This window comes from Myxine glutinosa, chromosome 10, assembly GCF_964187855.1.
Source record: "Myxine glutinosa chromosome 10, kmMyxGlut1.1, whole genome shotgun sequence".
Classification (NCBI taxonomy): Eukaryota; Metazoa; Chordata; class Myxini; order Myxiniformes; family Myxinidae; genus Myxine; species Myxine glutinosa.
The window spans coordinates 116316429-116331725 of record NC_136270.1 but is presented as its reverse complement, the minus strand read 5'-3'; the positions used below and the strand labels follow the sequence as shown (position 1 = coordinate 116331725).

Here is a 15297-nt window from a genome sequence, read left to right as displayed (position 1 = left end):
CAATAATGTGACCCCTCAGCCAATGATGTCACCCCTCAGCCAATGATGTCGCCCCTCACCCAATGATGCTACCCCTCAGCCAATGATGCTACCCCTCAGCCAATGATGTCGCCCCTCAGCCAATGATGCTGCCCCTCAGCCAATGATGTCGCCCCTCAGCCAATGATGTCGCCCCTCAGCCAATGATGCTACCCCTCAGCCAATGATGTCGCCCCTCAGCCAATGATGCTACCCCTCAGCCAATGATGTCGCCCCTCAGCCAATGATGCTACCCTCAGCCAATGATGCTACCCCTCAGCCAATGATGCTACCCCTCAGCCAATGATGCCACCCCTCAGCCAATAATGTGACCCCTCAGCCAATGATGCTACCCCTCAGCCAATGATGCTACCCCTCAGCCAATGATGCTACCCCTCAGCCAATGATGCTACCCCTCAGCCAATGATGCTACCCCTCAGCCAATGATGTCGCCCCTCAGCCAATGATGTCGCCCCTCAGCCAATGATGCTACCCCTCAGCCAATGATGCTACCCCTCAGCCAATGATGTTACCCCTCAGCCAATGATGCCACCCCTCAGCCAATGATGCCACCCCTCAGCCAATGATGTTACCCCTCAGCCAATGATGTTACCCCTCAGCCAATGATGCTACCCCTCAGCCAATGATGCTACCCCTCAGCCAATGATGCTACCCCTCAGCCAATGATGCTACCCCTCAGCCAATGATGCTACCCCTCAGCCAATGATGTTACCCCTCAGCCAATGATGCTACCCCTCAGCCAATGATGTCGCCCCTCAGCCAATGGTGTCGCCCCTCAGCCAATGATGTCGCCCCTCAGCCAATGATGTCGCCCCTCAGCCAATGATGTCACCCCTCAGCCAATGATGCCGCCCCTCAGCCAATGATGCTACCCCTCAGCCAATGATGCCACCCCTCAGCCAATGATGATGATGATGCTACCCCTAGATGACCCATGACCCGTTGGGTCAATGTCAGTTTGAATAGATATGAGAATAGAACTAAAGCGAACGCTGGACATCATCAGGGAGATTATTTGGGCCAGCAAGCCATAAGGCTCACCTCTCCAGCGTTCTAAATCACTTACCTGTGACACGTGATTTCGGCCCTTATCTCCGATCACGTTGACGGAAATCACCACAGCATATCGTCTGGATCCCTCCAAAAGGCTCGTCTTTGTCACATACATCACGCAACGTGCGATCCACAGCCTCGAAACTCTCTCTCCTGATCAGAGGACACTCATCCCACACGATGAGTTTTGTACTTCGAAAGAGGTCTGCGATAGTGGAATTTTTATCGATGTTGCATACGCCATCTTCCCTCGGTGTCAGAGGGATTTGGAACCTTGAGTGCGCTGTTCTTCCACCAGGCATGAGGGTAGCAGCTATGCCAGATGAGGCCACCGCAGGGGGCAACTTCTCCACTCGCTCTCACTTTAGAGAGAATCAGGTTAATAAGAAACGTCTTCCCTGTGCCTCCAGGCGCGTCAATGAAAATCATTGATGACTGATTCGTGCGGATGTTGCTATTCGCGTCCATAGACGTGAGGTGTGATTCGTTGTCCGCGTCCGTAGCGCCGTCGGAGGGTTGATACGACATTCTTCCTGCAAATAGTATTGTGTTTGTGCTATCGTTTTGCCGATCATCAAATGACAAATAAATTACATTGTGAAAATTAAAGATTTCAAATAAACCTATTTAAAGTGTATGCGCATATAAATAATAATAAAAATCGAAGAAATATCTCTCGGTAATTTCCTGAAACATATTTTACTTCCGGGTAATAATGTTGAATGAAATGACGAAGATATATACTGTATGCCTGTTATTTTAGGCGGTGTATTTTCGTATATCAACGTGGCGCGATTTTTAAAATATATCTCTGCAATTTCCCGTGTGTGCGTGAATGTTCTCAATTATTTCTTTTACCGAGTCTAAAACCATCGATAAAAATGAAATCAGATGGCGACTTAGATTGAAGATAAAGGTGTGAAACAGACTCAATGGCCTTGAAGTTACAGGCCTTTCAGAATTCATTTCGTTCTATAAACGGAAACTTTCATCGGATTTTCTTCCCGTTTTTTTTCAACCGAGTCTAAAACGATGTTAGCGACTGTGAAAAATGAAATGATATATCGAATTTGATTTGAAATAAAACTGAGAGAGAGAGCAACACACCACGGGCCTACAAAACAGGCCTCAAAGCTATGCGAGTTAATAAAATGGTGGATATTACTACTCTCTCAAAGGGGTAAGCCACGCCCCCGGACCGATCGAATGTTACATACAAACACGCAAGATTTCAATTTTATAATTATATAGATATATATATATATATATACATATATACATATATATATACATATATATATATATATATACATATATATATATATATATATACATATATATATATATATATATATATATATACATACATATATATATATATATACATACATATATATATATATATATATACATACATATATATATATATATATATATATATATATATATATATATATATATATATATATATATATATATATATATATATATATATATATATATATATATATATATATTACCATTGTAGAACAATAGCACTTTTTACGTTCAGTCCCCAATTTTCGGTAATCATAAGTATTGGAACAGATCAACTTAAACTAAATTAAATTAGTATAATATTTGGTATTTGGTTGCATGTCCCTTTGCTTGTAATAACTACATCGAGTCTGTGACTCATCGACATCACCAAACTCTTGGTATCTTCCTTTGAGATTCTTTGTCAAGTCTTTACTGCAGCCATTTTCAGTTGTTGTTTGTTTTGGGGGTTTCTGACTTTAGTCTTCTCTTCTGCAAGTGAAATTCATGCTCCATTGGATTTAAATCAGGGGAATGACTTGGCTAGTCTAAAACCTTCCACTCTTCTCCCCTGATGAATTCCTTGGTTGCGTTGGTAGTGTGTTTTGGGTCATTGTCTTGCTGCATTGTGAAGCCCCACCCAATGATTTCGGAGGCATTTTCTTGAACATAGGCAGACAAAATGTTTCTGTACACTTCTGAAATAATTCTGCTGCTACCGGCATTCGTTACATCTGTTCCCATAAAAGGCAAAAATCTCTGTTTGTGTGTTATATGCACGGTTGCATCTTTTAAGTCACAAACTCCAAAGTTGGGATACAAATACAGCTTTGTGGGAGGGGGGCGGGTCGGGTGGGGGGGGGGGCGGGTGGTAACATTGGCTATGTTACCGAGGCGTCACGCATCACGTAAATCTCTCTGTAAATGTGTAGTGTAGCACCACCTGGTGGTCGTAGCACTGGGTATTAAAATCCACTTTTATACCTGGGCAACACTGAGGTTGAAGTATTCTTCACACAGGTAAATTAATTTTGGCAAACAGGATGACTAATTGGTCCGTCAGCAAAGCGACGGGTAAGCTCCGCTAGTCATAAATCAAGATGAGAGAGAGAGCCAGTTCCAGAGGTAGCCATGCAAGCCTAAGCCATGACACTACATCTGCCATGCTTCAAACATGAGATAATATGCTTTGGATCATATGCAGTTCCTTCCTTTCTCCATACTTTCACCTTTCCATCACTTTGATAAAGGTTTATCTTGGTCTCATCTGTCCATAAAACTTTGTCCCAGAACTCACTGGTTCACCTCTGTACTTCTTGGAAAACTCTAATCTGGCCTTTCCATTTTTGGTGCTGATGAGAGGTTTGCATCTTGCAGTGTAGCCTTTGTAATTCTACTGTCGAACTCTTCTGCAAACGGTAGATTGTGATATTTTCATTTTGTCATGCTCCAAGACTGCCCCTTGCATTTTATAATCCCTATTTTCATTATTTCTACCAATCCTCAGCACTGTAAATTTCTTCCAATCTATGACAATATCCATACTTTCCCCCCGAATCTGATCACCACTGCCGATATCTATTTTACATCCATGATTTGTGTCATCTGAAAACTTGATAAGCCAACTCTTAATCCCAATGTTCAAATCATTGCAATAGGGATCCCTGAGGATTAATACTACCTCACCGTCTTCAACCTCCCAGCCAGATATCCTCCCATTCAAAGCAACTCTGCTTCCCATCACTAATCCAGTTAGCCAATCTACCAGCTACTCCACAAGTCTTAACCTTATTTAACAGTTTCCTGCATGCTACCTTATCAAAAGCCTTCCCAAAGCCTAGATATACTATATCCACTTCCACTCTTTCCTGGGAAAAACACATTTCCAAGCTAGCCTCCAGAGCCAATCGCCGACTGGGCATCCTCCGTCGTGCAGTCCTTCCTTGGAACAATTGAGCTCCTCACCACTTACCAAGCTTTCATCCGCAGCTCAATAGAATACTGTTCTCCCCTCTGGGCCAGTGCTGCTGCTTCACACCTAGCTCAGCTTCACGCTGTAGAAACCAAAGCTTTCAGAATCATTGAAATCTCCCACGATGAAGCTGATTCTGAGGGCCTTTCACTCACTCACCGCAGGCAGGTTGGTGGTCTGTCTTCTACCGACTCCTCTGCGGCCTTGCTCCCCCAGCTCTGTCTGTGCTGTGTCCCATAAATATTCCTTCAGGTCGGACAAGATCTGCCAGCAACCCTCTTCTGGTGAAACTGCCAAAATCAAGACTCTCCTCTCACCTTCACTCCTTCATGCCTCTTTTCGCCCACCTCTGGAACAAACTCCCTCACTCTCTTCAATCCCACTCCGCCCTCCAGGTCTTTAAAACAGCTGTTCACCACCATCTCTTATCTTCCCCCATCCAAAACCTTGATCTTTTCTACTCCCATTAATCCACCCCAAACCCACCTCCTTTACATTCCAATTTCTTTCCTGAAAGTCCCTGTAGTATCCATCTTGTTTATCACGTGTACCTGGCCCCAGCCCCCCCTCTTCCACAGATATCCTGATGTCCCTTTTTATTACTGTTGTGCTTCCCGTTCTCAGCTCACAGCCCCTCCCTCTCGTCTCCCGCTCCCTTTACATGTTCCATGTGTTAGCTCTTATACGAGCCTCGACAGAGTGCACAAAATTTTTAAAAATAAAAAACCTGCCCTTACAAACTTCATCCACCCAATCAGAAACCGTTTGACAGAACTCTTGCATGCACCACACCATGTATGTTATGGTCACTTGTTACTTGCACACACCATACCATGTATGTTATGGTCACTTGTCTCCAAATGCTTTCTCACCACTACCTTCTTCACCATATTGGGATTATTACTTATAATAAGATTTAACACTGCAATCCCATCACATGCTCGTCTACAAACTGGTTTAAAAAGCAATCCTCGACCATTCTATGACTTCCTCACCTGCTCTACCCCATCCATTGTTCGTGGATGCAACCGATACCTGTCAAATTAAAATTCTCTAAAATAAATTCTCTTCCCTTAACGCATGCCTTTCTGAACTCTTCACAAAACTTTTGATCCCGCTCTTCCCCCACACCACAATTCCCAGAAGAGCAGCATCCAACGAGCATCTTAATAATCTCACAATCTCCATCATAAACATTTTACATCAATTCTCTCCTTAAATGTCAAACCTCCTCCTCTCTATGCAATACAGCACTGTCTTTTACCCAGATTGGGACACCTTGTACTTCCATTGTCGTCCAAAAAAATATTTGGATTGGTTATTCTTTCCAAAAATAATAAAGAAACTTAAGCCTGTGTTTTGAGCTTATAAACAACAGGGAATGGGGTTAAAAACTTGTTAAAAAAAAAATCAAATCAGTTTGACAGGGGACAGAGGTGAAGAGGTGTGGAAGAGCTAAACAATCTTAGAGGGGAGGAGGTGGGATGGGGTGGCACACAAAAGTACAGACAGAAGAGGCATGTGGCATTAAGGGAGGTTCCACAGGCAGGTTTGCAAGAGCCTCGTTTACAAGGCCCCGACAGCACAGGGCACCTGTCAACAGAGAGCACTTATTAACGTGCCAAGCATGCCATAGTGGCCGGGCGCTAGGCCAGAGAAACACCCGAGCGCCGCACCGTGTTGTCGCGGGAGGCAGATGCCACCGAAGGGAATAACCATGTATCGTGTTCAATGGGGCAAACAGAGAGCAACGCTGCATCGTTTCCTTCACCACCGCTATCCCATCTAGCTTTCACTTTTTGTTTTAACATCAAACACAGAGGGTTAGAGAATGATAGATTTGCACCTTATTCGTGGTACATGGAGGAGAGAAAAGTCGGAATAGCATTAACCCAATTCTGGCTTCCAATGAAGTCTCTCAGCATCCTTCATTAGTCGCTTCTCAGTTACATCGGCGTTCCTTTAATTGTGCTCCAACCCACTGGGGATGAGATGCGGATTTCCCAAGTATCCAGTTTGCGTCCCACATGGCCGAAGCAAACTTTCTTCAAGACACTTCTCAGACTTTTCCCCTGGAAATGCAATCCGGTCGAGCATTTGAGTTGCTCTTTGGACTGTGGGGAACAAGGGAATGTAACAAATTCCCCTTCCAGCTTCCCATTAGTCTAAAACATCACGATTGCTCTTTTATCAAAACAAGAGGCACGAGCTGAAGCTTTTGCTGCGTTTTTACAAATGATGGCAACTCTGCCTGTGCATTCCGCACACTTGTGCTGCCCATTACCTTACGGATTCGGAATGAACCGATGGATCGCTTTTAGAGCACTAACCAGCACCAGAGCACATCTGGTTCTGTTTGAAGGCCGGCTAATCATGAGAGCTACACTGGCAACAACCCGGGTAAACGTCTCGTAAGCAACAACACGAAGACTGGCATGGCAATTAAAACGAAAAGATTACGCAAAGCCAGATCGAGCCGAAAGTAAGAGCTAAAAACAAACAATGGCACGAGAGAATCAAAAGCGAGATTAGAAGCAGGCGCGAATGGGGGTATTTATTTATTTTCCAAGCTGAGGCCTCTCAGCAGTATGAGAGAGTTGGTAAAAGTCTAAAAAAGACATACTCAAGGTATCGTGAGGAAAAAGAAAACAAATATTTTGAGAGAAAGGCAAGAACAAAGAAAAGCAAAACAATAAGTGAACAAAATAATTAGAAAAGAAAATCAGGGCGAGATCATTAGGTTCGGGCCGACTCGGCACTCCCATGTGAGGACATGGCTCATCATGCTGGGATTCCAGGTTCAAATCTATTGGACTGTGTTGATTTGTCCACCACCTACCGATTGACTTGTATTTCATGGAGAAGTACATCGATTTGTTTGAATGTCCTTGTTCTGCGAGCGAGACATGTCAACTTCCTGTATCAGCCTTAGACACAGTTTAAATAAAAGGCTGACAGGAGACAGGTAGTGAACTCACCATCTAAATTCCTTAGTCTGGTTCGATTCCCAACCTGACAAAATAGCATCCTGGTTATTCACAGGCAAGGCCTTGTATCAATGGGTGTTCCATACAACTGACACCACACGCTTAATCGACATTAAAAAAATCCCACGGTCCCTTTCATAAAAGAGTCGGCATTGAGTGAGACTATCCTAGCCTGCCACAATACTCGAGAGCTCTGCATCAGTGGTACAATCACGTCTCACTAATGATGCAACCAGCAGGCAAGATTAGTCATCAAATCCCAGTCCGATATGTATTTGCTAGAAGAATGAATGAATACATTAATATCAAGGGCAACCAGACAAGGTGTCGACAAGATAGACATTTCATTCACCACAGAATAAGTGGTGGGGGGTGGGAGGGCTTTATTGCAAAGACAACTCCAAAGTCCATTGTAGTGATTTTGTTACTCAATGGCATTTTTGTCGTTGTAGTTGTTGTTGTTGTTGTAGTAGTAGTAGTAGTAAGCAAATAGACTTCAGAAGAATTAGAGAGTTGATAAAAATACAAAGCTTTCTGCCCCTGGAAATGAAAAACTCACAATTCTTCTCCATGCTCCGGGTGACTGCACACACCAACGGCTCCCCTCCTTTCCTCACCACCGCCACCACCACCCCTCAACCACAACGCCCTGCTCACCTCCCTGCTCTCCCATCCCCCAACCTCTTTCTTTTGGCCCGAAATTTGGACTTGAACGATTCAAGATGAGTCCCGGGCCGATCCTCAAAGCCGACTGCGACGGCGGAAAAAAATAGCCGTGCAGCCGGCCTGATCTGCCGCAGCTGTGCGCAAACGCTTTTCATGTGCGAATGCAGGCGCAGGAGGTGCACCCTGCCAAGGGAAGGAGCACCAAGGGCCCGCTAAAAACATTTCCCCTTTACGTGCCTCATTCGTCTCCATGGATGTGCCCGATGCCATGAAGCCCTGATGTCCAACCCGCACAGCTCCCCATTTTGTCTGCTCCACCGGCACTACCATTGGAAATGAAAGATGGACCATAGAACCAATACAGAGTAAAATGAATAGATAGGGTCGAAGAACATGACTGCTCGACAAGAGGAATTTTTGCAATCTAATATATATATATATATATATATTGCTTTGTGAGATTTGGTCAGATAAATGTCTGTTTTGCCGACTTTAAGGTGCATGCCAGTAGGAAGTGTAATATTAGGAAGGAATGCAGGTGGACTGGAAAGGTTGAGTGGGAAGTATTGCAACATACACCAGGGATACCTATTACCTAGCATCCATTTTATACAGTCCTGCGCAACAAGCATTTTGAAGCCACACTTGGCCTAACAACTGCAAACAAGCTGATCACCACATGAAACATGGTCGACAAACAAAGCACAAACCATTCAACCATGGCCTTCTGCAACATCCCCACCAATCATTTTGCATCTGTTCAAAGTGCCAAACCCACGATCAAATTCAGTTCTCGTGCAAAACAGCTTCGCCAAACAACTTAGTGGACGATGATTTCGTAAAATTAACAAATGCTGAGGAATAGTTAAGTCGATGGAATAAAACTAAAAATCCTTCTAGATCGATAATTCAGTTGGACTACTTGCTTCTTAGGCAGCTTCCGGAACACCAAGATTAACTACCGTACCTAAATGTCAAAGCACTGATAGACAGCGTCTGTAGCCCTTTCGGGTCCATAAAAAGCGACAGAGGTCATCACACAACACGAGCACCTTCAGCTTACCTGTAGTTGCCCTTCTTTGTGAGAAGCTCCTTGAAGTTCCCGAGAGTAAGAATGCGGCCACGTACGGAAGTACGATATGGGATGGGCTCCCCGCAGAAATAGTAGACCACAACCACGCTCTCGCCGTTTTCCTGCACCGCTGCAGTCGCCAGGTGGCCCCCGCCAGCTCGAGGCCTGGTCAAGCGCTGCCTAATAAAAACAGACGTGTTGGATGCAACGAGTCAATGGGTTTATCTCACTCTGCAGGTCGACACAGCATTTTCGCTTCGTGGGATTCCCAACCTTAGGACTTGTTAATAATCATCACGACAAAAAACAACAACAATCCCACAGTATCTTGGCAACTTACGCCTTCATGCTTCCTGTCCAAAAAATAAATAAAAGGATAACAGAAAACTTGCCAAGAATCGAGCTTTTTGGAAGAGGCCAAATGCAGTGATTTCAGAACACAAGAGCATAATGCCATAAAACGACACCAAAGCATACAAATCCCTGAGTGCACTGCACTCGCCATTCACTTCAAGGTATATCAAAACTCCCCCACCACCTCACCGCCATCTCTAGCGGCGATAATCCAAGTACTGCAGACAAAGCGGAAGAAGCAAACACCAAAGAGCTAGACCCCATGAAAATAGCCCTTTGCATTATATTTTAAAAAAATCTAAATTGAGGAAGCAGATTCCGAGTGACCTTTTAAGGGTTGATGTTCCTGGATTTCCATTCAAAATAAAATTAACACTTAAAATGTTTATCAATCATCTCCAAATGCGTTATCCTGCCGGATAGATTCCATCTCAAAGTGCATCTTGCGGTGCCTTATATTAGCAAAGGGGGCCGAAAGAACGACTCAGAACGTATTCCACGTCTTCCTCAAGAGCGCCACTCAACGGCAGATCGAACGTTACTGCCAAGAACAGGCCGTGGTAAAGACGTCGACTAGTGTGCAACAACACTGAGCAGGCAAACGGCATGGGCTAGACGTAAAGGTTTGAGTTTTCCAAAAAGGCAACAGGAGCACCGTGGAGGGGATCAAACAAAGCCACGGGGCCAAAGAGCGGCCACTCCGGATGACAAGGCTTAGACACTCCTTAATTACACCCTGGAATTACCCTAATCTCCCGAGTTTACTGCCTCCCTTCTTAAAACCTCAGTACACCCCCCCCCAACCACCACCGCCACCCTCAACCCTCAGCCTCCGGCAAGCCTCTGATGTGGGCAATAATTCTCAGGGATGTAATAAAGATAGCTTTATGAGGCTCCTGAGGGATGATGCAATTCAATCCACTCAGTGATAAGGCTTCAAAGTGTGTGCAAACAGGTACTGCTAAAACCACAGGTAGCAAACTGCTGCAGGCACACCTGGCCTTGGCCTGAACCGTAACACCAAAACATTCTGATACGGGCGCTGTCTGCAGAAAACAAATAGGGTACATGGCAAGCCCAGACCTCATTTGTGTTCATTTCATTTTAAACTAAAACGGCACTTGGCAGAGAGCATAGCATACCTCCGCCAGGATGAACAGTTTACGTTTTTTTCCTATCCCGCTGATAGGCCAGATCTGGATTCGGCCCTGAAACAAAATCTCATTGGCCGGCTCGTCACCTAATCAACTCATCCACCAAGTTTAGTTATAAGTTCGTCCACAACTTTTAGAAATATCGTGCTTTATATCGTTTTTGGCCCTTTCCCTCAATGGTGAAGAATCACGTGTAAAATTCTCGGATCCGGACCTGGATGTTTACCAAAATCTAATCATTTCAACCTTGTCACATGCCCAACCTCTCCACCAAATTTAGTCCGAATCGGTCGACAACATTTTAAGATATCCTGTTCACAGACAAACAAATAAGAAAGATGTCGTGCAAAGCACGATACTTGCAAAATCCCTAGAAAAAAAAATTGACCTTAAAAATAATTGGCAGTTGAATTCAAAGACCAAATATGCAAATCCTGTTCAAATTTCAAGTCAATCAGACGAAAATTGAGGATTTTAGAAATCACACCCAAGTTGTTTAACTTTGGCCTAAGTTGGCCTTTTGGCCGATCTTGACCTCAAAAATAATTGGTGGTTGAATTCAGTGGCCTGATGTGCAAATCCTCTTCAAATTTCAAGTCAATCAGATGAAAATTGAGGATTTTAGAAATTACACCTAAGTTGTTGACCTTTGGCCTATGTTACCCTCAAAAAGAATTGGTTGTTAAATTTGCAGAACTGATGTGCAAATCCTCTTCAAATTTCAAGTCAATCGGATAAAAATGGATGATTTTAGAAACTTGACAAAGTTGTTGACCTTTGGCCTATGATGACCTTTTGACCTCAAAATCAATATGCTTCTTACTTATGACCTTCTCCACCATTTCGTGAAGATCAGTTTAAAATTGTGACCTGTAGGTAATTGACATACAGACAAACAGACAGACACCTAAGTTGTTGACCTTTGGCCTATTGTTGACCTAACGCACAAAACTAACCAATATACTTGAAAAATCTTCGATTTTGGCAAGTAACACACAGGGGTGGAAACATAACCTCCATCTACCTCCGGTGGCAGAGGTAATAAACCAGCCTTCATGATTTTGAAAGCTTCCTCGGAGTTCACACGCTTTGGGCTCGGAAAGGTAATGACCGTAATGTGTGTACGGTGCAGCAAAAGAGAAAGCAGGGAACAAGGTTACCTATATAGGTCCACCAATGAAAGCTATCAACAAGGGCACAGAGGGGCAAGAAGATGAGCAAGGGTGGGATGGGGGATTGATGACAAGTGGTCAAGGAGTGGCAGGGAGGTTGGGGGTCGGGGCCTTAAAGGGGTGGGGAGTGGAGATTATGACAAGTGGATGAGGAGGTTGTGGGGAGGAGATGAGGTCGAGATAGAAATGCATAATGAGGTTGGTGAGGAAGTACAGGAGGTGGATAAGGAGGGGTGAGGAATTGGTGGTAGGTGGAAGATGAGGTTAGGGTGGGGAATGGCAGTCGACGGAAGAGGAGATTTGGGCGGGTGTTAGTCGTACATGGAAAAGGAAAATGGGGGTGGGGGAGCTGTGGCAGATAGATTAAGAGGATGGAGGGGAGGGGTTGTGCCAGGTGGACGAGGTGCTTTGAGAAGTGTAAATGCCAGGCAGAGGAGGAAATAGAGAGGAGCAGCTTGGTGAGTGTGACGGAGGATTGGGGGGAGGGGGGGTGCAATGTTACACAAAGAAAATCCAATTTGCCAAAAATCCATAAAGCATGCAATAAAACTGCGTGAAGAATCAGGGACATGGACTTACTCTTTGTCGAGAATTTCGGAATCCGCCGTAGGTAGAAACTGATGCACTTGTGCAGATGTTGGCCGGAACAGATTCTTATTCCTTGGATTTGCTTCTTGAGCTTGCCTATCCCAAGTAATACAAATAGAACAGAGCAACAAAATAAATAAATAAAATCCTTGAGAATGGGTGAGCAAGTACGAGAAATGCAACTTTTAGCAATTGTTAGTCCGACCTGGATCAAAATGGATATCTTGATGACATCAGCACCTTTTTTGGTTTACCCTTACGATCACAGAAGTGAATTCGAGATGACTCCCTGATAACCTTACAGGTTACCTTCCATATTCCCCATCCCATGCTCTACTAATCCATGCACATGTACTTTCACTCCACGACAGAAAGTGTCTGAGCATTTCAAACTCTGCTCTTTCGGAGAGATAGCAAAGGCACGGTGACATTCTGGATCAAGGTGCCGGAAATGATGTCGTAGAAGGGCCCTCTCAAAACAAAAGCTTAGATCACGGGTTCAAAGCAGTACATCAGTTTATACTGAGGATTATTTGGACCAAAAGAAAACAAAAAACACTCCCTCTATCTCGACATGAATGGTTTCTGCACACTGGAGAATACGGTGCCAAACAGCATTTGTCTGCAGCAAAGTTTCTCACACTTCAGCACAAATTGCTCCGAGCATCGATTGCTTGTGGAGATGCGCCGCTACAAGTGCAGCTGCCTCTCGGGATCGCTTCTGTCAATGTCCAATTACCCTTCCCCAACGGTTTCTTCCCCAGATCCTTTTTGTATTTCCCTTTAATCGACCGGGCTTTGCTTCGCTTCGCCAAAGCTTCCAGCGAGACGACGACTAATCTCGACAACGAGGCTCAATTTAAACCGGCCTTTTTCCAAAATCTGAGCCCAATTAGTGTTTGGAAGGTCGGTTTTCAGTTGGGCTGTACCCTTGTAAACACCCCGTTAATCGGCAATCTATTCTACAGTGGGATTAATTTGAGGAAACGTTGATGCCTTTGCCCAACACTTCAAATTTCTCATTCCTTTTGCCTCCCCCCTCCTCCACTAAACTCTATACGCAAAACATGCCACGCTAGGTTGGCACCTTCACGTTAGCAATCCTCAAATCCAACCTTCCAACCCGATCAAGAGCTACCGCCACCCCCATTTCAGCATCTTCAAATCCGATCTCGGCTTTCGAGCCTGCAAACCCTTCGCAGCAAAGTTACGGTACCGATTCACACAAAACTCACATACAGACACATACACCGGAGGTAGATGGAGTCACACAAAAGATCAACATACTGAAATCCCCAAACTCCATGATCGCAATTACAAAAATTATACTTTGAGCTCGATCAGGAAATTTCCAGCTTCAGATCCAGAATCAGCTTCAGCTTTGAGATCCTTTTCTGCTTCAGAACATTTCCAGATCAGCTTCCCCCAGCCCTCCCCATTCCACAGATCTACCGACGTCCCTGTTCTCTTCTGTTGTTGTGCTTGTGTGCTTCCCCCTCTCCCCCTCTTGTCTCCCGCTCCCTTCATTGCATGTTTTATGTGTCTGTGAATGTTTTCATGTTCAATGTGTTCGCTCTTACATGAACCTCCCCTCTGGGCTGGTGCTCCTGCCTCACACCTAGCTCGTCTTCACGCTGTTGAAACCAAAGCGTTCAGAATCATTCGCATCTCCCACGATGAAGCTAACTCCAAGGGCCTTTCACTGACTCACCGCAGGCAGGTTGGTGGTCTTTCCGTCTTCTACCGACTCCTCTCTGGCCTTGCCCCCCCAGCTCTCTCTGTGCTCTGTCCCCCAAATATTCCTACAGGTCGCACAAGATCTGCCCTCAACCCTCTTATGGTTAAACTGCCAAAATCAAGACTCTCTGCTCACCTTCACTCCTTCATTCCTTCATTCCTCTTTTCTCCCGCCTCTGGAACAAACTCCCTCACTCTCTTCAATCCCACTCCACCCTCCAGGTCTTTAAAACAGCTGTTCACCACCATCTCTTATCTTCCCCCATCCAAAACCTTGATCTTTTCTACCCCTGCTAATTTCACCCCAAATCCACTTTTTTGAAATACCAACTTCTGTCCTGGAAGTCCTTGGTGTCCTTGTGTTTTATACCTCTCCCACCCCCCCCCCCCCTTCCCACGCCTCCTCCCCCCAAGCCCTCTCCCTCCCACACATCTCCTTGCTCTCAAATGTTGTTTTGTGTGCTTCCCCTTCTCTCCCCATCTTGTCTTCCGCTCCCTCTTTTTATATATTTTGTCTGTTTGATTTGTATGTGAAATAAATGTTAGCTCTTTCATGAGCCTCGATTCTGTATACCGAAAAAAAACAAAAACAAAAAAAAACCTCGATGACGCATACAAAAAAAAATAAAAAAATAAAAAAATTGGCATCGGTGCCTGGAAAACCCGAAATTATCCTCAAATAAGAGATCTGTAAAGCTGTTTGGAAATAGCCCATACTTGGCCTAAGTATTTCACAAACTGGCTGGCCAGGCCTGACATTTGACTAAGGTTAAGGTCGGAATTTTGAATTTCTCGAGCTCGCCTGCTCTTCACAAAAGACACCTTGGGATCTTTAACATCCATCAGACAATGCCGGAAGACGGTACACTCATTTAACGACCATCCAAGGGATGGCACACACATTGACGATTCCTGCCCGTGAAACACCGGAATGATAATTTATATCTGGGTCGGGATTCAAACCCAGGCTAGACAGCTCAGAGGCGAGTAGCGTACCTCTAGAGTCTAGGCAATCCTGACACCCTAAATAGCCCATACTTAAATAAAATTACTCATCGAATACAAGGAACCTCGTCAGTTGAGCTGCTCTGTGGAACATTCACCTAATGTTACGAGAAACTACGCGTTTCCATTTGAGATCTCAGATTCCATGAGAAACACACGAGATACTCGTGTAAATGGTTTTCCTGACCACGCACATTAATAA

At 44.6% G+C, this 15297-nt stretch overlaps 1 protein-coding gene across 1 annotated transcript in view; it reads right to left on the bottom strand.

Moving 5' to 3' along the window:
* The window catches only part of LOC137433844 (axin-1), a 70181-nt gene that overhangs the window by 3012 nt on the left and 51872 nt on the right, over positions 1–15297 (bottom strand). Inside the window, exons 9-10 of the mRNA XM_068126235.2 lie at positions 12345–12449; positions 9077–9265 (exon numbers count right to left, since the gene is read on the bottom strand). Of these exons, the coding sequence (XP_067982336.1) occupies positions 9077–9265; positions 12345–12449 (294 nt within the window). The remainder of the gene's footprint in view (positions 1–9076; positions 9266–12344; positions 12450–15297) is intronic.